We start from the raw sequence: 25,007 nt of genomic DNA on the forward strand, positions 1-25,007 counted from the left end.
AAAGGAGGAGAAAGTGTTTGAAAAGAAAATCATAAAAATGTGCAAACTGCGTCTGCTTGGTTTTTATTCTCATGTTTTTGCTAGAAAGAAATGTGACTAAGTTTGCTGTGAAGAACCACACATGAGACAATCATTACTTCCAAAGGGGACTAAGTCAGACGTTGACTAAGTTAGACGTTGACTAAGTCAGATGTGGACTAAGTTAGATGTAGCTGATCAAGGTGAGTTAGTAGCAGACTTGCTTCTTTTCAAAATAACTCCTAATGACCACACAGTTAACTAATGCAACTTCACAATCAACACAAGGTCAACTTTTTTACCTTACCACTAATAACTAACTCAATACTATTTACCACTAATAACTAACTCAATAATATTGACCATTAATAACTAACTCAATACTACTGACCACTAATAACTAACTCAATGCTATTTACCACTGATAACTAACTTAATACTATTTATGACTAATAACTAACTCAATACTATTTATGACTAATATTTAACTCAATACTATTTACAACTAATTACTAACTCAATACTATTTATAACTAATATTTAACTCAATACTATTTACAAATAATTAACTCAATACTATTTATGACTAATAACCAACATTACTATTTACCACTAATAACTAACTCAATACTATTGACCACTAATAACTAACTCAATACTACTGACCACTAATAACTAACTCAATACTATTTATGACTAATATTTAACTCAATACTATTTATGACTAATAACCAACATTACTATTTACCACTAATAACTAACTCAATACTATTGACCACTAATAACTAACTCAATACTATTTATGACTAATAACTAACTCAATGTTATTTACCACTGATAACTAACTCAATACTATTTATGACTAATAACTAACGCAATACTATTGTCCACTAATAACTAACTCAATACTATTTATGACTAATATTTAACTCAATACTATTTACAAATAATTAACTCAATACTATTTATGACTAATAAACAACATTACTATTTACCACTAATAACTAACTCAATACTATTGACCACTAATAACTAACTCAATACTATTGACCACTAATAACTAACTCAATACTACTGACCACTAATAACTAACTCAATACTATTTATGACTGACTAACTCAATACTATTGACCACTGATAACTAACTCAATACTATTTATGACTAATAACTAACTCAATGTTATTTACCACTGATAACTAACTCAATACTATTTATGACTAATAACTAACTCAATACTATTTATGACTAATTAACTCAATACTATTTACAAATAATTAACTCAATACTATTTATGACTAATAACCAACATTACTATTTACTACTAATAACTAACTCAATACTATTGACCACTAATAACTAACTCAATACTACTGACCACTAATAACTAACTCAATACTATTTATGACTAATAACTAACTCAATACTATTTATGACTAATATTTAATTCAATACTATTTATGACTAATAACCAACATTACTATTTACCACTAATAACTAACTCAATACTATTGACCACTAATAACTAACTCAATACTATTTATGACCAATAACTAACTCAATGTTATTTACCACTGATAACTAACTCAATACTATTTATGACTAATAACTAACTCAATACTATTGTCCACTAATAACTAACTCAATACTATTTATGACTAATATTTAACTCAATACTATTTACAAATAATTAACTCAATACTATTTATGACTAATAACCAACATTACTATTTACCACTAATAACTAACTCAATACTATTGACCACTAATAACTAACTCAATACTATTGACCACTAATAACTAACTCAATACTACTGACCACTAATAACTAACTCAATACTATTTGACTAATGACTAACTCAATACTATTGACCACTGATAACTAACTCAATACTATTTATGACTAATAACTAACTCAATGTTATTTACCACTGATAACTAACTCAATACTATTTATGACTAATAACTAACTCAATACTACTTATGACTAATATTTAACTCAATACTATTTACAACTAATTAACTCAATACTATTTATGACTAATAACCAACATTACTATTGACCACTAATAACTAACTCAATACTATTGACCATTAATAACTAACTCAATACTACTGACCACTAATAACTAACTCAATACTATTTATGACTAATAACTAACTCAATACTATTTACCACTGCTAACTAACTCAATACTATTTATGACTAATAACTAACTCAACACTATTGACCACTAATAACTAACTCAACACTATTTATGACTAATATTTAACTCAATACTATTTACAAGTAATTACTAACTCAATACTACTTATGACTAATATTTAACTCAATACTATTTATGACTAATTAACTCAATACTATTTATGACTAATAACCAACATTACTATTTACCACTGCTAACTAACTCAATACTATTGACCACTAATAACTAACTCAATACTATTTATGACTAATAACTAACTCAATGTTATTTACCACTGCTAACTAACTCAATACTATTTATGACTAATAACTAACTCAATGCTATTTACCACTGCTAACTAACTCAATACTATTTATGACTAATATTTAACTCAATACTATTTATGACTAATAACTAACTCAATACTATTTATGACTAATAACTAACTCAATACTATTGACCACTAATAACTAACTCAATACTATTTATGACTAATATTTAACTCAATACTATTTACAACTAATTACTAACTCAATACTACTTATGACTAATATTTAACTCAATAATATTTACAACTAATTAACTCAATACTATTTATGACTAATAACCAACATTACTATTGACCACTAATAACTAACTCAATACTATTGACCATTAATAACTAACTCAATACTACTGACCACTAATAACTAACTCAATACTATTTATGACTAATAACTAACTCAATGCTATTTACCACTGCTAACTAACCCAATACTATTTATGACTAATAACTAACTCAATACTATTGACCACTAATAACTAACTCAATACTGTCTATGACTAATATTTAACTCAATACTATTTACAACTAATAACTAATTCAATACTATTTATGACTAATAACCAACATTACTATTTACGACTAATAAATCAATACTACTTACAACTAATTAACTCAATACAATTTACGACTAATGACTAACTCAATACCATTGACAACTAATCACTAACTCAATACTATTTATGACTAATAACTGACAATACTATTTAGGACTAATAACTAACTCAATACTATCGACAACTAATCACTAACTCAATACTATCTACAACTAATAACTAACTCAATACCATTTACAACTAATGACTAACTCTATTCAATTTGTGACTAATAACTAACTGATGTAGTAGCAGTAGTTCAACAAGTACTGTCTACTACAAAGTACTAAGACTAAAGTAGACCAGAGTACACAGTGATGTCAGACTAAACAGGTGCAAAGCCCAAACTGGACTGATGAGGTCTACTGAAGACCACATGGCCAAGTCACACAGTCTGGCCCAGGGTCCACAGACAAAAACCAGGACTGTCAGCTGGGAGCACTGAGGGTGCATTCAGGGTCACAGTGCAGGATTCTTGGTGGATGCACCCGGACCTCAGGTAACTGCACCACCATGCGTACCCACAGGACCAGGTACAGTTTTTGGTGGGCGACGTCTTGTTAGGGCAACCACACTGACCTGTCTCCTTGATTACCAAGGACAGCTTTACCAGACCTCTCTTCAGGTCTACAAGGAGGTGTGGGTGTGCCATGGACTAAGAACCATCTTGGTACAAGGGGCTAAGGTAAAAAACTGAACTCCTTGGGACTTAGTAGAATCAACTTGTGTCCAACAACAGAAACACGAGAATTCTTTCAATTGGTGCCGTGACCCGGATTTGCAAACTGTCAGGCCGGGTCCTCTTTGGACTACCCGGAGGATCAAGAGACAGTTTTAGAGGTCAAATAACCCATAATATGGGTCAAAACCACAATGATGACATTCATTAGACCAGCAGTAAAGTACCAAAGTAGACCACAATAGTCCAACTTAGTCGTGAATAAAACATGCTGATCACAGGTGGACTTAGTCCAATCATGAAGTAAATACTTGGTCCTCCAAACAAAAACAGTCCAACTTAGTCGTGAATAAAACATGGTGATCACAAACAAGAGCAGAATAAAACCAAATGTTTGAAGGAGAAGGTCCAAGGTCCAGAAGAGCCAGGACCAGAACAAAGACCAAGGGAACGTTTCCAAAGCATAGATTCATTTTATTGAACATGATCACATGACTATCAGAGGTTGTACAACATAGAAGGACAAATATTAAGTCATCAATAAAAAGTCATCAAGACAAATAAAATGATTAGTCACGTGATGAAGATGCTTCTAGAACATTCTGGACTGTACTAAGTCAGGAGTAAATATTGACTATGTTGAAGATGGACTGTACTAAGTCAGGAGTAAATATTGACTATGTTGAAGATGGACTGTACTAAGTCAGGAGTAAATATTGACTATGTTGAAGATGGACTGTACTAAGTCAGGAGTAAATATTGACTATGTTGAAGATGGACTGTACTAAGTCAGGAGTAAATATTGACTATGTTGAAGATGGACTGTACTAAGTCAGGAGTAAATATTGACTATGTTGAAGATGGACTGTACTAAGTCAGGAGTAAATATTGACTATGTTGAAGATGGACTGTACTAAGTCAGGAGTAAATATTGACTATGTTGAAGATGGACTGTACTAAGTCAGGAGTAAATATTGACTATGTTGAAGATGGACTGTACTAAGTCAGGAGTAAATATTGACTCCCACAGACAAGCAAATGTAAAAAAGTAGAGAATGAAAAGAAGAAAATAGTCTCTGATCATGCAGCTTTAAAAAGTCTTTTAACCAAGTCAGTCTTCAAAGAAGTTGTTTTACATCCAAACTTAGTCCTCTGAGGGGGCGGAGCTACTCTCCGACTTCTCACTTTTAAATCAAATCTTTTTGTCAACTCATTTTTTCATCACAGAAAAGTCAAACACAGCAAATCTTACAGTTAGCATGATGCTAACACGTAAACATGTCGCCAAGATGAACGTGACGCCAAAGTTAGCATGTTGCTAAAGCTAGCGTCTGGCTAAAGTAAACATTTTGCAAAATTGAACATGTTGCTTAAGTTAGCATGTTGCTCAAGTTAACATGCACGTTAAAGTTAGCATGATGCTACAATGTTAGCATGTTGTTAGAGTTAGCATTTTGTCAACGTTACAGTGACGATAACAAGTAAACATGTTATCAAAGTTAGCATGTTGCTTAAGTAAGCATGTTGCTAGAGTTTTAACATGTTGCTGAAGTTAGCATGATGCTACAATGTAAGCATGTTCTTAAAGATACCATAACAAATAAACATGTGATCAAAGTTAGCATGTTGCAAAATTTGGCATGTTGTTTAAGTTAGCATGATGCTAAAGTAAACATGTTAAAATTAGCATGTTGGTAAAGTGAACATGTTGCTTCTGTTAACATGTTGCTAAAGCTAGCATGTTAAATTTAACATGTTGCTAAAATTAGCATGTAAAAGTTAACATGTTTCTTAAGCTAGCATGTTAAAGTTAACATGTTGCTTAAGCTAACATTTTGTAAAAGTAGCAAAGGTTGGTATCTTGCTAAACTTAGCATGTTGATATAGTTGGCATGGTGCTAAAGTAAGCATGTTGCTAAAGTTAGCATGTTGATATAGTTGGCATGGTGCTAAAGTAAGCACGTTGCTAAAATTGGTATATTGCTTAAGTTAGCGTGTTGCTAAAATGTGTCTATTTTTCAAGTTGACATGTTGCCAGAGTTAGCATGTTGCTAAAGTTAGCATGTTGATATAGTTGGCATGTGTCTATTTTTCAAGTTAGCATGTTGCATGAAGATATGACATCACTGCTCCGACACTTTACCTGACTCAAAGTTGACGGCCAGTTTCCTATGTTTCCTTTTGGAGGCGGAGCCGGGGGTGTGGCCAGTGGAGGGTTTATTTTGCCGGGGGGGAGTGTGCGGGTCTGCCGTTGTCGTGGCAACAGCCTCTGCGCCAGGAGACGACTGGTCTTCTCTGGGCTTCTGAGCGTGTGATTGGCCAGGGGGCGTGTCCTGGTCTCTCCTGGCTGCTGATTGGCCGGCGCTGTAGATCTTCTGACTCTTCTTATTGGCCAACACTCGCTTCTTGGTCACCTGATCAACAACATCACACTTCACTCCAGTAATACTTCACTTTGTAGTAATACTCACTTTCTACTACTACTAGTACTCATCTTAGTACTTGTTTGGAGTAATACTTACTTTCTGCTACTCTTAATACTCTTTGTAGTAATACTCACTTTCTACTACTCTTAGTACTCAAGTAAAACCTGTGTAGCAGTTGGGTAAAGGTGGAGTAAAAGTGGAGTAAAAGTTGGGTAAAACTAGGGAAAAACTAGAGTAAAACTTCAGTAAAACTAGAGTAAAACTTCAGTAAAACTGGAGTAAAACGTGGCTAAAACTAGAGTAAACTTGGGTCAAAATTGGGTAAAACTTGATTAAAACTTGGGTAAAACTTGGGTAAAACCTGGGTAAAACTTGAGTAAAACTTGGGTAAAACTAGAGTCAAAGTTGTGTCAAGGTTAGGTAAAACTGGAGTAAAACTTGGGTAAAACAAGAGTAAAACTAGGGGAAAACTAGAATAAAACTTGGGTAAAACTAGAGTAAAACTTCGGTAAAACTGGAGTAAAACGTGGCTAAAACTAGAGTAAACTTGGGTCAAAATTGGGTAAAAGTTGGGTAAAACTTGATTAAAACTTGGGTAAAACTTGAGTAAAACCTGGGTAAAACTTGAGTAAAACTTGGGTAAAACTAGAGTCAAAGTTGTGTCAAGGTTAGGTAAAACTGGAGTAAAACTTGGGTAAAACAAGAGTAAAACTAGGGGAAAACTAGAATAAAACTTGGGTAAAACTAGAGTAAAACTTCGGTAAAACTGGAGTAAAACGTGGCTAAAACTAGAGTAAACTTGGGTCAAAATTGGGTAAAAGTTGGGTAAAACTTGATTAAAACTTGGGTAAAACCTGGGTAAAACTTGAGTAAAACTTGGGTAAAACTAGAGTCAAAGTTGTGTCAAAGTTAGGTAAAACTGGAGTAAAACTTGGGTAAAACAAGAGTAAAACTAGGGGAAAACTAGAATAAAACTTGGGTAAAACTAGAGTAAAACTTCGGTAAAACTGGAGTAAAACAGGAGTAAAACGTGGGTAAAACTACAGTAAACTTGGGTCAAAGTTGGGTGAATCTTGGGTCAAAGTTGCGTAAAACTTGGTTGAAACTAGGGTAAAACTTGGGTAAAACTAGAGTAAACTTGGGTAAAACTAGAGTCAAAGTTGTGTCAAGGTTAGGTAAAACTGGAGTAAAACTTGGGTAAAACAAGAGTAAAACTAGGGGAAAACTACAATAAAACTTGGGTAAAACTAGAGTAAAACTTCGGTAAAACTGGAGTAAAACGTGGCCAAAACTAGAGTAAACTTGGGTCAAAATTGGGTAAAAGTTGGGTAAAACTTGATTAAAACTTGGGGAAACCCTGGGTAAAACTTGAGTAAAACTTGGGTAAAACTTGGGTAAAACTAGAGTCAAAGTTGTGTCAAAGTTAGGTAAAACTGGAGTAAAACTTGGGTAAAACAAGAGTAAAACTAGGGGAAAACTAGAATAAAACTTGGGTAAAACTAGAGTAAAACTTCGGTAAAACTGGAGTAAAACAGGAGTAAAACGTGGGTAAAACTACAGTAAACTTGGGTCAAAGTTGGGTGAATCTTGGGTCAAAGTTGGGTAAAACTTGGTTGAAACTACGGTAAAACTTGGGTAAAACTAGAGTAAACTTGGGTAAAACTAGAGTCAAAGTTGTGTCAAGGTTAGGTAAAACTGGAATAAAACTTGGGTAATACTAGAGTAAAACTTTGGTAAAACTAGGGTAAAACTTTGGTAAAACTAGAGTAAATCTTGGGTAATACTAGAGAAAAACTTTGGTAAAACTAGAGTAAAAGTTTGGTAAAGCTAGAGTAAAACTTTGGTAAAACTAGAGTAAATCTTGGGTAATACTAGAGTAAAACTTGGGTAAAACTAGAGTAAACTTGGGTAAAACTAGAGTCAAAGTTGGGTCACAGTTGGGTCAAGGTTGGGTAAAACTGGAGTAAAACTTGGGTAAATCTAGAGTCAAAGTTGGGTCAAAGTTGGTTCAAGGTTGGGTAAAACTGGAGTAAAACTGGAGTAAAACTTGGGTAATACTATAGTAAAACTTGGGTAAAACTAGAGTAAAACTTGGGTAAAACTGGAGTAAAACTTGGGTAAAACTGGATGGGTAAAACTAGAGTAAAACAAGGGTAAAACGTAGGTAAAACTTTGGTAAAACTAGAGTAAACTTGGGTAAAACTAGAGTCAAAGTTGGGTCAAGGTTGGGTAAAACTAGAGTAAAACTTGGGTAAAACTAGAGTAAAACTTGGGTAAAACTCGAGTAAACTTGGGTAAAACTAGAGTCAAAGTTGGGTCAAGGTTGTGTAAAACTAGAGTAAAACTTGGGTAAAACTAGAGTAAAACAAGGGTAAAACGTAGGTAAAACTTTGGTAATACTATAGTAAAACTTGGGTAAAACTAGAGTAAAACTTGGGTAAAACTGGAGTAAAACTTGGGTAAAACTGGATGGGTAAAACTAGAGTAAAACTTGGGTAAAACATGGGTAAAACGTAGGTAAAACTTTGGTAAAACTAGAGTAAACTTGGGTAAAACTAGAGTCAAAGTTGGGCCAAGGTTGGGTAAAACTAGAGTAAAACTTGGGTAAAACTAGAGTAAAACTTGGGTAAAACTCGAGTAAACTTGGGTAAAACTACATTCAAAGTTGGGTCAAAGTTGTGTCAAAGTTGTGTCAAGGTTGTGTCAAGGTTGGGTCAAGGTTAGGTAAAACTGGAATAAAACTTGGGTAATACTATAGTAAAACTTGGGTAAAACTAGAGTAAAACTTGGGTAAAACTGGAGTAAAACTTGGGTAAAACTGGATGGGTAAAACTAGAGTAAAACTTGGGTAAAACATGGGTAAAACGTAGGTAAAACTTTGGTAAAACTAGAGTAAACTTGGGTAAAACTAGAGTCAAAGTTGGGCCAAGGTTGGGTAAAACTAGAGTAAAACTTGGGTAAAACTAGAGTAAAACTTGGGTAAAACTCGAGTAAACTTGGGTAAAACTAGAGTCAAAGTTGGGTCAAGGTTGGGTAAAACTAGAGTAAAACTTGGGTAAAACTAGAGTAAAACTTGGGTAAAACTCGAGTAAACTTGGGTAAAACTACATTCAAAGTTGTGTCAAAGTTGTGTCAAGGTTGTGTCAAGGTTGGGTCAAGGTTAGGTAAAACTGGAATAAAACTTGGGTAATACTATAGTAAAACTTGGGTAAAACTAGAGTAAAACTTGGGTAAAACTGGAGTAAAACTTGGGTAAAACTGGATGGGTAAAACTAGAGTAAAACTTGGGTAAAACATGGGTAAAACGTAGGTAAAACATTGGTAAAACTAGAGTAAACTTGGGTAAAACTAGAGTCAAAGTTGGGCCAAGGTTGGGTAAAACTAGAGTAAAACTTGGGTAAAACTAGAGTAAAACTTGGGTAAAACTCGAGTAAACTTGGGTAAAACTACATTCAAAGTTGGGTCAAAGTTGTGTCAAGGTTGGGTCAAGGTTAGGTAAAACTGGAATACAACTTGGGTAATACTAGAGTAAAACTTGGGTAAAACTACAGTAAACTTGGGTAAAACTAGAGGTAAAGTTGGTTGACAGTTGGGTCAAAGTTGTGTCTGAGTTGGGTCAGAGTTGAGTCACAGTTGGGTCAAAGTTGGGTGGAAGTTGGGTTAAAGTTGTGTTAAAGTTGGGTCAAAGTTGGGTGGAAGTTGGGTTAAAGTTGTGTTAAAGTTGGGTCAAAGTTGGGTGGAAGTTGGGTTAAAGTTGTGTTAAAGTTGGGTCAAAGTTGGGTTAAAGTTGTGTCATAGTTGGGTCAAAGTTGGGTCAAAGTTGGGTTAAAGTTGTGTCATAGTTGGGTCAAAGTTGGGTCAAAGTTGGGTTAAAGTTGTGTCATAGTTGGGTCAAAGTTGGGTCAAAGTTGGGTCAAAGTTGTGTCATAGTTGGGTCAAAGTTGGGTCAAAGTTGAGTAAAAGTTGAGTAAAAGTTGAGTAAAAGTTGGGTCAGAGTTGGGTCAAAGTTGGGTCAAAGTTGAGTAAAAGTTGGGTCAGAGTTGGGTCAAAGTTGGGTAAAAGGTAAGAGTGAAAAGTGGTGTTCTCTGACCTGCAAGGGGATGAACTGCTTGTGCGAGGCCACAGGTGCGACATGGTGCGAGGCCACAGGTGCGACATGGTGCGAGGCCACAGGTGCGACATGGTGCGAGGCCACAGGTGCGACATGGTGCGGCCGCACAGGAAACACACCCGCTGCTCTGTAGAAGTTTTGGTTCTGGTGGTGCAGGTGAGCAGGAAGAGGTACCGCCCACAAAGGGGCGGGGCCACAGGCCTGTGGCGGCATCATCAAGCCACCTGAAAGCAGCAGCGTTGCCATGACGACATGACTTTGGACCTCAGTTACGTTCCTCACCTGGCTGGTTGAAGATGGCTCTGATGGGCGGAGCCTGCAGGTGTTCAACGCCACCGCGGTAAACTGGAGCTTGGAGAGGGAAGCTTGGGCCCAGTGAACTCTGGACAAACATTTCACTCAATGACATACCAATCTCTGTAAGGCCAATGACATCATGTCATACCAATCTCTGTAAGGCCAATGACATCATGTCATACCAATCTCTGTAAGGCCAATGACATCATGTCATACCAATCTCTGTAAGGCCAATGACATCATGTCATACCAATCTCTGTAAGGCCAATGACATCATGTCATACCAATCTCTGTAAGGCCAATGACATCATGCCATACCAATCTCTGTAAGGCCAATGACATCATGTCATACCAATCTCTGTAAGGCCAATGACATCGTGTCATACCAATCTCTGTAAGGCCAATGACATCATGTCATACCAATCTTTGTAAGGCCAATGACATCATGTCATACCAATCTCTGTAAGGCCAATGACATCATGTCATACCAATCTCTGTAAGGCCAATGACATCATGTCATACCAATCTCTGTAAGGCCAATGAAATCATGTCATACCAATCTTTGTAAGGCGAAGAAAGCAGCTTTTTCTTTGGCCTCGTTCTCTGACGGGGACTGTGGTCCGTGAACGATCAAACCGTTGGACAGCTTGACTTGACACAACACCACACCCTAAGTATCCACAGGACACAACAGGACAAAAATGTGTGATATCATGTGCGATACAGGCAGTCATGCAGAGTGTTCACTTGAGTGTGATACCATGTGCGATACAAGGAGTCCAGTAGACTGTTTACTTGTGTGTGATATGTGCGATACAAGCAGTCCTGCAGTGTGTTCACTTTTGTGTGATATCATGTGCGATACGAGCAGTCCTGCAGAGAGTTTACATGGGATGTGATATCATGTGCGATACAAGCAGTCCTGCTTGAAGGTTTTTAAGCTCTGGCTTGTCCTTGGCACCTTGGCTAGCCATGCTAGTAAAGACTGCAGTGTGTGTGTGTGTGTGCACAGGTGATATTACCTGCAGGTGTGTGTGTGTGTGCACAAAAAAATTATTTTCAAGGTAAAAAATGATTTTCAAGGTAAAAAAAATTTTTCAAGGTAAAAAATTATTTTTAAGGTAACATTTTTTTTTCAAGGTAAAAATTTTTTTTCAAGGAAAATTTTTTATTTCAAGGTAAAAAATGATTTTCAAAGTAAAAAATGATTTTCAAGGTAAAAAAAATGTATCAAGGTAAAAAAAAATTTTCAAGGTTAAAAATGATTTTCAAGGTAAAAAATGATTTTCAAGGTAAAATTTTTTTTTCAAGGTAACAATTTTTTTCAAGGTAAAAAATGATTTTCAAGGTAAAAAATGATTTTCAAGGTAAAAATTTTTTTTCAAGGTAACTTTTTTTTCAAGGTAAAAAATGATTTTCAAGGCAAAAAATTATTTTCAAGGCAAAAAATGATTTTCAAGTTAAAAAACATTTTTCAAGGTAAATTTTTTTTTTCAAGGTTAAAAATGCTTTTCAAGGTAAAAAATGATTTTCAAGGTAAAAAAAAAATTTCAAGGTAAATTTTTTTTTCAAGGTTAAAAATGCTTTTCAAGGTAAAAAATGATTTTCAAGGTAAAAAAAAATTTAAGGTAAAATTTTTTTTTCAAGGTTAAAAATTTATTTTCAAGGTAAAACATGATTTTCAAGGTAAAAAAAATTTTTCAAGGTAAAAAATGATTTTCAAGTAAAAAAAAATTTTAAGGTAAAAAAAATTTTTCAGGATAATTTTTTTTTTCAAGGTAAAAAATGATTTTCAAGGTAAAAAATGATTTTCAAGGTAAAAAAAATTTTTCAAGGTAAATTTTTTTTTGAAGGTAAAAAATGATTTTTAAGGTAAAAAAAAAATTTCAAGGTAAAATTTTTTTTCAAGGTAAAAAATGATTTTCAAGGTAAAAAATGATTTTGAAGGAAAAAATTATTTTCAAGGTAAAAAAAATGTTTTCAAGGTAAATTTTTTTTTCAAAGTAAAAAATGATTTTCAAAATAAAAAATGATTTTCTAGGTAAAAAAATTTTTTAAGGTAAATTTTTTTTTTCAAGGTAAAAAATGATTTTCAAGGTAAAAAAATTTTTTAAGGTAAATTTTTTTTTTCAAGGTAAAAAATGATTTTCAAGGTAAAAAAAATTTTTTTAGGTAAATTTTTTTTTCAAGGTTAAAAATGATTTTCAAGGTAAAAAAAATGTTTCAAGGTAAAATTTTTTGAAGGTAAAAAATGATTTTCAAGGTAAAAAAAAAATTTCAAGGTAAAATTTTTTTTTCAAGGTAAAAAATGATTTTCAAGGTAAAAAATGATTTTGAAGGAAAAAATGATTTTCAAGGTAAAAAAAATGTTTTCAAGGTAAATTTTTTTTTCAAGGTAAAAAATGATTTTCAAGGTAAAAAATGATTTTCAAGGTAAAAAATGATTTTCTAGGTAAAAAAAAATTTTTTAAGGTAAAATTTTTTTTTCAAGGTAACATTTTTTTTTCAAGGTAAAAAATGATTTTCAAGGTAAAAAAAATTTTTCAAGGTAAATTTTTTTTTTCAAGGTTAAAAATGATTTTCAAGGTAAAAAAAAAAATTTCAAGGTAAAATTTTATTTTCAAGGTAAAAAATGATTTTCAAGGTAAAAAATGATTTTGAAGGAAAAAATTATTTTCAAGGTAAAAAAAATTTTTTCAAGGTACATTTTTTTTTCAAGGTAAAAAATTATTTTCAAGGTAAAAAATTATTTTCTAGGTAAAAAAAAATTTTAAGGTAAAATTTTTTTTTCAAGGTAAAAAATGATTTTCAAGGTAAAAAAATTTTTTCAAGGTAAATTTTTTTTTTCAAGGATAAAAATGATTTTCAAGGTAAAAAAAATGTTTCAAGGTAAAAATTTTTTTTCAAGGTTAAAAATGATTTTCAAGGATATTACCTGCAGTGTGTGTGTGTGTGTGTGTGTGCATAGGTGATATTACCTGCAGTGTGCGTGTGTGTGTGCACAGGCGATATTACCTGCAGTGTGTGTGTGATCATACCTGTGTGTTGTGCATGAAGGTGTAGTCTGGAGGTGCCATGTCTAGCGCCCCACACACACACCCCAGCTCTGACACCTTGCTGGCCATCAGGGTGTTGTTGGCACAGGTGACAGGCAGGTGAGGAGAGGCATCTCCATGAGGAACGTTCATCATGGCAGCTGTGGACATGCTAACAGTTAGCACGCTGGCCTACCACCATCAAGGTGTGAATGAATGATGACAGTAATATTTGGGCAAAACTACATTAAAACTGGGGTCAAACTTGGTGAAAACTGGGTTAAAACTTAGTTACAACTTAGTTCAAACTAAAGTCAAATTCAGGTAAAAGCTTTGTTAGAACTGGGTAAAACTTGGGTAAACTGGGGTAAAACTGGGGAATAACTGGTGTAAACTTCGGTTAAAACTGGGGTCAAATTTGGGTAAACTCTTAGTCACAACTGGGGTAAAACTTGAGTAAAATTTGGGTTAAACTTGGTTAACACTAGCATAAAACTTGTTGAAAACTGGGTTGAAACTTTGTTAAAACTGTGGTAAAACTTGGTGAAACTGGTTCAAAACGTAGTTAAAATTGGGGTACAACTTGGTAAAACTTGGTGAAACTTGGTTAAAACGTAGTTACAACTTGGGTATAACTTAGTTAAAACTGTGGTAAAACTTGGTTGAACTGGGTTAAAACTTAGTTACACCTTGGGAAAAACGTGGTTAAAATTGGGGTAAAACTTGGTGAAGCTTGTTTAAAACATGGTTAAAACTGGGGTAAAACTTGGTGAAATCTGGGTTAAAACTTTGTTAATACCTGGGTCAAATGTTGGTAAAACGTGGTTATACTGGGGTAAAACGTAGTTACAACTTGGGTATAACCTAGTTAAAACTGTGGTAAAACTTGGTTGAACTGGGTTAAAACTTAGTTACACCTTGGGTAAAACGTGGTTAAAACTGTGGTAAAACTTGGTGAAACTGGTTCAAAACTGTGTTAAAACTGGGGTACAACTTGGTAAAAACTGTGTTAAAACTTGGTTGAACTGGGTTAAAACTTAGTCACACCTTGGGAAAAATGTGGTTAAAATTGAGGTAAAACTTGGTGAAACTTGTTTAAAACTTGGTGAAATCTGGGTTAAAACTTTGTTAATACCTGGGTAAAATGTGGGTAAAATGTGGTTAAACTGGGGTAAAACATTGTTACAACTTGGGTATAACCTAGTTAAAACTGTGGTAAAACTTGGTTGAACTGGGTTAAAACTTAGTTACACCTTGGGTAAAACGTGGTTAAAATTGGGGTAAAACTTGGTGAAACTTGTTTAAAACTGGGGTAAAACTTGGTGAAATCTGGGTTAAAACTTTGTTAATACCTGGGTCAAATGTGGGTAAAACGTGGTTATACTGGGGTAAAACGTAGTTACAACTTGGGTATAACCTAGTTAAAACTGTGGTAAAACTTGGTTGAACTGGGTTAAAACTTAGTTACACCTTGGGTAAAACGTGTTTAAAATTGGGGTAAAACTTGGTGAAACTTGTTTAAAACTGGGGTAAAACTTGGTGAAATCTGGGTTAAAACTTTGTTGATACCTGGGTCAAATGTGGGTAAAACGTGGTTAAACTGGGGTAAAACTTGGTGAAACTGGATTAAAACGTTACAACTTGGGTATGACCTAGTTAAAACTGTGGTAAAACTTGGTTGAACTGGGTTAAAACTTAGTGACACCTTGGGTAAAATGTGGTTAAAACTGGGGTAAAACTTGATGAAACCTGGTTAAAACTTGATGAAACCTGGTTAAAACTTGGTGAAATCTGGGTTAAAACTTGGTTACACTGGGTTAAAACTTACTTAATACTTGGGTAAAATTGGGGCAAAACGTGGTTAAAACTGGGGTACAACTTGGTGAAAACTGGGTTAAAACTTGGTGAAACTGGGTTAAAACGTAGTTACAACTTGGGTAAAACTTGGTTAGAACTTAGTTAAAACTGTGGTAAAACTGGGTTAAAACATAATTACACCTTGGGTGGTTAAAACTGGGGTAAATATTGGTAAAGCTGGGTTCAAACTTGGGTAAAACTTGGTTAAAACTGGGGTAAAACTTGGTGAACTCTGGGGTAGGGTATAGGGTATAATTCAGATAAAACTGGGGTAAAGCTTTGTTAGAAGTGGGGTAAAATGCAGGTGAAACTGGGGTAAATTGTGGATAAAGGTTGTAAGAACAAGACTATTAGAATGAAAGTAGCACAGGACACCATAGTACCATACCTAGTTTTTTAGGTCTTCTTCTCGTGTTCTTCTGAGCCTCACACACTTGTTGTTCCTTCTGGTGACTGTTGTCTATCTTCAACATCTCCTTCAGCACCATGGTGCCCTTCTGCAACACATGAGGTCAGTAGACTGAAGATGGCCACATGACTCCTGGGACTCAGTGGGACTATGAAGTTCTGAATGATGAACACATGAAGTCAGTAGACTGAAGATGGCCACATGACTCCTGGGACTCAGTGGGACTATGAAGTTCTGAATGATGAACACATGAAGTCAGTAGACTGAAGATGGCCACATGACTCCTGGGACTCAGAAGTTCTGAATGAAGTCAGTGCTGCTCACCAGGGCAAAGGACTGTGGGGACAAGGGCTGGTCTGACTGGCTGCAGGGTGCAGGAACAGGAACAGGTGCAGTAGCAGGTGCAGGTCCAGGAACAGGTGCAGGAAGGTCTGCAGGCTCCTGGCTCTCCTTGGAGATCTTCAGGCTGGCTAAAAGCTCCTCAAACTCCAGCGATGGCTGACAGACAGAAAAGGTGTGAAGACAGAGTGCAGAGCAGAAAAAGGCAGGCATGCAGGTACTGACTTTAGAAGAGTTGACCTTGGAGTCGCTGTTGTGCAAATCTAGATCTTCATTTTTCTTCAACAGTCTAATGGGAGCCATTGAAGTCTGCAAAACACACAGAAATACTGCATGGACACATCCTACAGAGTACAAGTACACACTAAGTACTGCAAAATACACAGAAATACAGCAAGGACACATCCTACAGAGTACAAGTACACACTAAGTACACAGTCACTACGTTTACATGCAGTAAATTAGTCTGATTCCTCAAGTAGTTTGGTTTTGTATTTTCACACCTACGTCTAAAGTCCAAGTGTCTATCTTGTGACCTGACTGATACTGTTCTAGACTATCTTGTGAGCTGACTGATACTGTTCCAGATGAATGTTGTTACTGTTCTGGACTATCTTGTGACCTGACTGATACTGTTCCAGATGAATGTTGTTACTGTTCTAGACTATCTTGTGACCTGACTGATACTGTTCCAGATGAATGTTGTTACTGTTCTGGACTATCTTGTGACCTGACTGATACTGTTCTAGACTATCTTGTGACCTGACTGATACTGTTCCAGATGAATGTTGTTACTGTTCTGGACTATCTTGTGACCTGACTGATACTGTTCCAGATGAATGTTGTTACTGTTCTGGACTATCTTGTGACCTGACTGATACTGTTCTAGACTATCTTGTGACCTGACTGATACTGTTCTAGACTATCTTGTGAGCTGACTGATACTGTTCCAGATGAATGTTGTTACTGTTCTGGACTATCTTGTGACCTGACTGATACTGTTCTAGACTATCTTGTGACCTGACTGATACTGTTCCAGATGAATGTTGTTACTGTTCTGGACTATCTTGTGACCTGACTGATACTGTTCCAGATGAATGTTGTTACTGTTCTGGACTATCTTGTGACCTGACTGATACTGTTCTAGACTATCTTGTGACCTGACTGATACTGTTCTAGACTATCTTGTGAGCTGACTGATACTGTTCCAGATGAATGTTGTTACTGTTCTGGACTATCTTGTGACCTGACTGATACTGTTCCAGATGAATGTTGTTACTGTTCTGGACTATCTTGTGACCTGACTGATACTGTTCCAGATGAATGTTGTTACTGTTCTGGACTATCTTGTGACCTGACTGATACTGTTCCAGATGAATGTTGTTACTGTTCTAGACTATCTTGTGAGCTGACTGATACTGTTCCAGATGAATGTTGTTACTGTTCTGGACTATCTTGTGAGCTGACTGATACTGTTCCAGATGAATGTTGTTACTGTTCTGGACTATCTTGTGACCTGACTGATACTGTTCCAGATGAATGTTGTTACTGTTCTAGACTATCTTGTGACCTGACTGATACTGTTCCAGATGAATGTTGTTACTGTTCTAGACTATCTTGTGAGCTGACTGATACTGTTCCAGATGAATGTTGTTACTGTTCTGGACTATCTTGTGAGCTGACTGATACTGTTCCAGATGAATGTTGTTACTGTTCTGGACTATCTTGTGACCTGACTGATACTGTTCCAGATGAATGTTGTTACTGTTCTGGACTATCTTGTGACCTGACTGATACTGTTCCAGATGAATGTTGTTACTGTTCTGGACTATCTTGTGAGCTGACTGATACTGTTCCAGATGAATGTTGTTACTGTTCTGGACTATCTTGTGACCTGACTGATACTGTTCCAGATGAATGTTGTTACTGTTCTGGACTATCTTGTGACCTGACTGATACTGTTCCAGATGAATGTTGTTACTGTTCTGGACTATCTTGTGACCTGACTGATACTGTTCCAGATGAATGTTGTTACTGTTCTAGACTATCTTGTGAGCTGACTGATACTGTTCCAGATGAATGTTGTTACTGTTCTGGACTATCTTGTGAGCTGACTGATACTGTTCCAGATGAATGTTGTTACTGTTCTGGACTATCTTGTGACCTGACTGATACTGTTCCAGATGAATGTTGTTACTGTTCTAGACTATCTTGTGACCTGACTGATACTGTTCCAGATGAATGTTGTTACTGTTCTAGACTATCTTGTGAGCTGACTGATACTGTTCCAGATGAATGTTGTTACTGTTCTGGACTATCTTGTGAGCTGACTGATACTGTTCCAGATGAATGTTGTTACTGTTCTGGACTATCTTGTGACCTGACTGATACTGTTCCAGATGAATGTTGTTACTGTTCTGGACTATCTTGTGACCTGACTGATACTGTTCCAGATGAATGTTGTTACTGTTCTGGACTATCTTGTGACCTGACTGATACTGTTCCAGATGAATGTTGTTACTGTTCTGGACTATCTTGTGAGCTGACTGATACTGTTCCAGATGAATGTTGTTACTGTTCTGGACTATCTTGTGACCTGACTGATACTGTTCCAGATGAAGGTTGTTAATGTTTTGGACTATCTTGTGACCTGACTGATACTGTTCCAGATGAATGTTGTTGCTGTTCTGGACTATCTTGTGAGCTGACTGATACTGTTCCAGATGAATGTTGTTACTGTTCTGGACTATCTTGTGACCTGACTGATACTGTTCCAGATGAATGTTGTTGCTGTTCTGGACTATCTTGTGACCTGACTGATACTGTTCCAGATGAATGTTGTTACTGTTCTGGACTATCTTGTGACCTGACTGATACTGTTCCAGATGAATGTTGTTACTGTTCTGGACTATCTTGTGAGCTGACTGATACTGTTCCAGATGAATGTTGTTACTGTTCTGGACTATCTTGTGACCTGACTGATACTGTTCCAGATGAATGTTGATACTGTTCTGGACTATCTTGTGACCTGACTGATACTGTTCCAGATGAATGTTGTTACTGTTCTAGACTAACTTGTGAGCTGACTGATACTGTTCCAGATGAAGGTTGTTAATGTTTTGGACTATCTTGTGACCTGACTGATACTGTTCCAGATGAATGTTGTTACTGTTCTGGACTATCTTGTGACCTGACTGATACTGTTCCAGATGAATGTTGTTACTGTTCTGGACTATCTTGTGAGCTGACTGATACTGTTCCAGATGAATGTTGTTACTGTTCTGGACTATCTTGTGAGCTGACTGATACTGTTCCAGATGAATGTTGTTACTGTTCTGGACTATCTTGTGAGCTGACTGATACTGTTCCAGATGAATGTTGTTACTGTTCTAGACTATCTTGTGACCTGACTGATACTGTTCCAGATGAATGTTGTTACTGTTCTAGACTATCTTGTGACCTGACTGATACTGTTCCAGATGAATGTTGTTACTGTTCTGGACTATCTTGTGACCTGACTGATACTGTTCCAGATGAATGTTGTTACTGTTCTAGACTATCTTGGAAGCTGACTGATACTGTTCCAGATGAAGGTTGCTATAGTTCTGGACTATCTTGTGACCTGACTGATACTGTTCCAGATGAATGTTGTTACTGTTCTGGACTATCTTGTGACCTGACTGATACTGTTCCAGATGAATGTTGTTACTGTTCTAGACTATCTTGGAAGCTGACTGATACTGTTCCAGATGAAGGTTGCTATAGTTCTGGACTATCTTGTGACCTGACTGATACTGTTCCAGATGAATGTTGTTACTGTTCTAGACTATCTTGGAAGCTGACTGATACTGTTCCAGATGAAGGTTGCTATAGTTCTGGACTATCTTGTGAGCTGACTGATACTGTTCCAGATGAAGGTTGTTGTCCAGGTGTGTTTATCAAAAACCGAATTAAGGTGTTTCCATGGGTTGTAGGAGGCTTATTTAGAATTGGACTAAATGAGAAATCAGACTAATTTAGTGCATGTAGACGTAGTGAGTGTTGTACTTTGTAACATGACTTGTTCCAGGTACATCTACATCAAAGACAATAGTCTACAACCACTTTACTACTACATATAAAATGTGTATGATGAGTCAAATGTGAGTTAAGTGCTATAAGAAGTAAGACATGTATACTAAATAAAATATGTATAAATACTGCTATGATAAGTAAAATATATATAATAAATGCAGTAAGTAAAATATGCATAATAAATACTATAATAAGTAAAATGTATAATTAGTGCTATAATAAGTCAAATTTATATCATAAATGCTATAAGTAAAATATGTATAATTAGTGCTATGATAAGTAAAAACTATATTAAAAATGCCATAATAAGTAAAAAAAAATATATGTAATAAATCCTATAATAAGTCAAATATGTATAATTAATGCTGTACTGAGTAGAATATGTATAATTAGTGCTATGATAAGTTAAAAATATTAAAAATGCCATAATAAGTTAAGAAAATAGACTTAATAAATGCTATAATAAGTCAGATATGTATAAATAATGCTATGAGTATAATAATAATGGGTAAAAAAGTACATGATTTTGCCAGTGGGCAGGAGGATGTTGAGGAGGAGCAGACTTGTGCAGAGTTTGCCACACATCAGTGTACGCCTCTTTACTCTGCAAGTGGACAAAGTGTCAGCCTCAGCACAATCATCAAATAGAATAATAATAATAATGATGTGAAAAGATTATGAGAGAAAAGTGGACCTTGGCTTGTTGTTTGTGGATCGGAACCTTAGAAGTGGAGCTGCCTTGAGGAGCAGCGTGCTTGTTGTGCTGCATGAATATAGAAACATAGATCACTGTGTCAATAACAATAATCATAATGTTGTGCTTGTTGTGCTGCATGAATATAGAAACATAGATCACTGTGTCAATAACAATAATCATAATATTGTGCTGCAGGAATATAGAAACATAGATCACTGTGTCAATAACAATAATCATAATGTTGTGCTCCATGAATATAGAAACATAGATCACTGTGTCAATAACAATAATCATAATGTTGTGCTCCATGAATATAGAAACATAGATCACTGTGTCAATAACAATAATCATAATGTTGTGCTCCATGAATATAGAAACATAGATCACTGTGTCAATAACAATAATCATAATGTTGTGCTCCATGAATATAGAAACATAGATCACTGTGTCAATAACAATAATCATAATGTTGTGTTAGTTGTGCTCTATGGATATAGAAACATAGATCACTGTGTCAATAACAATAATCATAATAATGTGTTTGTTGTGCTGCATGGATATAGAAACATAGATCACTGTGTCAATAACAATAATCATAATATTGTGCTTGTTGTGCTGCATGAAAATAAAAACATAGATCACTGTGTCAATAACAATAATCATAATGTTGTGCTGCAGGAATACAGAAACATAGATCACTGTGTCGATAACAATAATCATTAAGTTGTGTTTGTTGTGCTGCATGAATATAGAAACATAGATCACTGTGTCAATAACAATAATCATAATATTGTGCTTGTTGTGTTGCATGAATATAGAAACATAGATCACTGTGTCAATAACAATCATAATAATGTGTTTGTTGTGCTGCATAGATATAGAAACATAGATCACTGTCAATAACAATAATCATAATATTGTGCTTGTTGTGCTGCATGAATATAGAAACATAGATCACTGTGTCAATAACAATAATCATAATGTTGTGCTGAATGAATATAGAAACATAGATCACTGTGTCAATAACAATAATCATAATGTTGTGCTGCATGAATATAGAAACATAGATCACTGTGTCAATAACAATAATCATAATGTTGTGCTGCATGAATATAGAAACATAGATCACTGTGTCAATAACAATAATCATAATGTTGTGTTTGTTGTGCTGCATGGATATAGAAACAGATTATTGTGTCAATAACAATATTCATAATAATGTGTTTGTTGTGCTGCATGGATATAGAAACATAGATCACTGTGTCAATAACAATAATCATAATATTGTGCTTGTTGTGCTGCATGAATATAGAAACATAGATCACTGTGTCAATAACAATAATCATAATATTGTGCTGCAGGAATATAGAAACATAGATCACTGTCAATAACAATAATCATAATATTGTGCTTGTTGTGCTGCATCAATATAGAAACATAGATCACTGTGTCAATAACAATAATCATAATGTTGTGCTTGTTGTGCTGCATGAATATAGAAACATAGATCACTGTGTCAATAACAATAATCATAATGTTGTGTTTGTTGTGCTGCATGAAAATAGAAACATAGATCACTGTGTCAATAACAATAATCATAATAATAATGTTGGTACATGAAAGTAAAAACATATTACTGTGTCAATAATAATAATAATAACAATAATAATAATGTTGTTACATGAAAGTAGAAACATATATCAGTGTGTCACTAACAATAATAATGTTGTTACATGAAAGTAGAAACATATATCAGTAACAATAATAATAATGTTGTTGTTACCTGTGTGGCGACAAAGGGCGAGCGTGGCGAGTGGTTGAGGTTCCCCACATGCTGCTGAGAGTAGAAGTTGGCGGCAGGCTGAGGTTTGACGATGGCGGTGAGTTTGTGCGAGCTGGGATCTGTTCGGCCGCCATGGGACACGTTCATCAGAGCGCTGGGCGGCAGGCGGTAACAACGAGGCGACGTGCACCTGACCACATGGACTCAGTCTCAGTGTCATCCAACTAGTCCTGGTACTGGTCCCGTCAGTGCTCACCTGATGTTGAGGCCACCAGAGAAGTCCTCGTCGAACAGAACCTCGTAGAGAACCTCGTCCTCACGCTCAGCTGCCAGGGTGACATCAGCAGTCATTACCTGTCTCACCTCACTCCTGGTCCTGCCTCACCTCCTTTGATGCCGATGACCGTTCCTCTCAGACCCAGTGGCACCGTGAAGCTCTCTCGGGTGTTGATGACACGGTCAAACAGGCGGTACTCGGCATTGGGGTCTGGGACCACCCCCTGTTGCTGCTCCAGGGGCTACGCTCGTGCAGAAACATGGACAATAATCATCTACCTGACATGCAGACATCTCATTGGCTGACACAATACTGACCCTGAAGAGGAGGTGTGGCTTGACAGTGACTCGGACTTTCTTGGTGCTCTTCTTCACCTGAGATGTGGAAGTGGGTCAGAACAAGGTAGAGGACATGAAGGTGTGACAGGAAGTGGGTCAGAACAAGGTAGAGGACATGAAGGTGTGACAGGAAGTGGGTCAGAACAAGGTAGAGGACATGAAGGTGTGACAGGAAGTGGGTCAGAACAAGGTAGAGGACATGAAGGTGTGACAGGAAGTGTGTCAGAACAAGGTAGAGGACATGAAGGTGTGACAGGAAGTGGGTCAGAACAAGGTAGAGGACATGAAGGGGTGACAGGAAGTGGGTCAGAACAAGGTAGAGGACATGAAGGTGTGACAGGAAGTGGGTCAGAACAAGGTAGAGGACATGAAGGTGTGACAGGAAGTGGGTCAGAACAAGGTAGAGGACATGAAGGTGTGACAGGAAGTGGGTCAGAACAAGGTAGAGGACATGAAGGTGTGACAGGAAGTGGGTCAGAACAAGGTAGAGGACATGAAGGTGTGACAGGAAGTGGGTACAACCTTGGACTTCTCCACCGCCTCCTCAATTTTCTCCACGATGGCAGCGTCCAGCACCTGCAGGTCACATGACGCCCTGCTGACGGAGCTGACAGGGTGACCTTTGAGCCACGTGGTGATCTCTGACACCTTCTCTGCCCTGTGGATCAGTCAGTCATCGCCATGACAACATGTACTCGTCCTACGTCTCTGCTGCAAATCTAAACCACTTTTCTGGAAAACGTCCTCCTAAATATCAATGATCATGGATATTGACTGATATCCTGATCCAGTTCTTGTGGTGGTTAGCATGAGTCCTGTAGTTGCTAGTACGAGAAGAAGATGGCAGACAGGACTTTGAAAGTGGAGTGCTTTACCCGTTCTGGTCCTCCCCCGGCCAGACGTCGTCTTCGTAGAACACGTCGTCATGAGAGTTCCTGGACACGGCGTCAAACACCTCGGAGAACCTGTCCACACCACAAGTTCCCAACATCAAACATCTCGGAGAACCTGTCCACACCACAAGTTCCCAACATCAAACATCTCGGAGAACCTGTCCACACCACAAGTTCCCAACATCAAACGCCTCGGAGAACCTGTCCACACCACAAGTTCCCAACATCAAACACCTCGGAGAACCTGTCCACACCACAAGTTCCCAACATCAAACACCTCGGAGAACCTGTCCACACCACAAGTTCCCAACATCAAACGCCTCGGAGAACCTGTCCACACCACAAGTTCCCAACATCAAACACCTCGGAGAACCTGTCCACACCACAAGTTCCCAACATAAAACACCTGGAGAACCTGTCCACACCACAAGTTCCCAACATCAAACACCTCGGAGAACCTGTCCACACCACAAGTTCCCAACATCAAACATCTCGGAGAACCTGTCCACACCACAAGTTCCCAACATCAAATGCCTCGGAGAACCTGTCCACACCACAAGTTCCCAAGATCAAACACCTCGGAGAACCTGTCCACACCACAAGTTCCCAACATCAAACATCTCGGAGAACCTGTCCACACCACAAGTTCCCAACATCAAACGCCTCGGAGAA

At 36.5% G+C, this 25,007-nt stretch overlaps 1 protein-coding gene across 2 annotated transcripts in view; it reads right to left on the reverse strand.

Annotated features, from left to right (window-relative positions):
* Positions 1 to 5,880: 5,880 nt before the first annotated feature.
* The window catches only part of xrn1 (5'-3' exoribonuclease 1), a 95,339-nt gene continuing 76,212 nt past the window's right edge, over positions 5,881 to 25,007 (reverse strand). For both annotated transcript variants that reach the window (XM_061928237.2, XM_061928236.2), the window contains exons 25-40: positions 24,318 to 24,407; positions 23,965 to 24,100; positions 23,422 to 23,478; positions 23,213 to 23,345; positions 23,084 to 23,153; positions 22,828 to 23,017; positions 21,042 to 21,110; positions 20,868 to 20,951; positions 16,499 to 16,582; positions 16,259 to 16,432; positions 15,914 to 16,022; positions 13,672 to 13,829; positions 11,190 to 11,303; positions 10,619 to 10,718; positions 10,316 to 10,560; positions 5,881 to 6,213 (exon numbers count right to left, since the gene is read on the reverse strand). In XM_061928237.2, coding sequence (XP_061784221.1) covers positions 5,923 to 6,213; positions 10,316 to 10,560; positions 10,619 to 10,718; positions 11,190 to 11,303; positions 13,672 to 13,829; positions 15,914 to 16,022; positions 16,259 to 16,432; positions 16,499 to 16,582; positions 20,868 to 20,951; positions 21,042 to 21,110; positions 22,828 to 23,017; positions 23,084 to 23,153; positions 23,213 to 23,345; positions 23,422 to 23,478; positions 23,965 to 24,100; positions 24,318 to 24,407 — 2,104 coding nt within the window. In that variant the 3' untranslated portion in view covers positions 5,881 to 5,922. The remainder of the gene's footprint in view (positions 6,214 to 10,315; positions 10,561 to 10,618; positions 10,719 to 11,189; positions 11,304 to 13,671; positions 13,830 to 15,913; positions 16,023 to 16,258; positions 16,433 to 16,498; positions 16,583 to 20,867; positions 20,952 to 21,041; positions 21,111 to 22,827; positions 23,018 to 23,083; positions 23,154 to 23,212; positions 23,346 to 23,421; positions 23,479 to 23,964; positions 24,101 to 24,317; positions 24,408 to 25,007) is intronic.

The sequence above is a fragment of the Nerophis lumbriciformis genome, linkage group LG33, assembly GCF_033978685.3.
Source record: "Nerophis lumbriciformis linkage group LG33, RoL_Nlum_v2.1, whole genome shotgun sequence".
In the NCBI taxonomy this organism is placed as follows: domain Eukaryota; kingdom Metazoa; phylum Chordata; class Actinopteri; order Syngnathiformes; family Syngnathidae; genus Nerophis; species Nerophis lumbriciformis.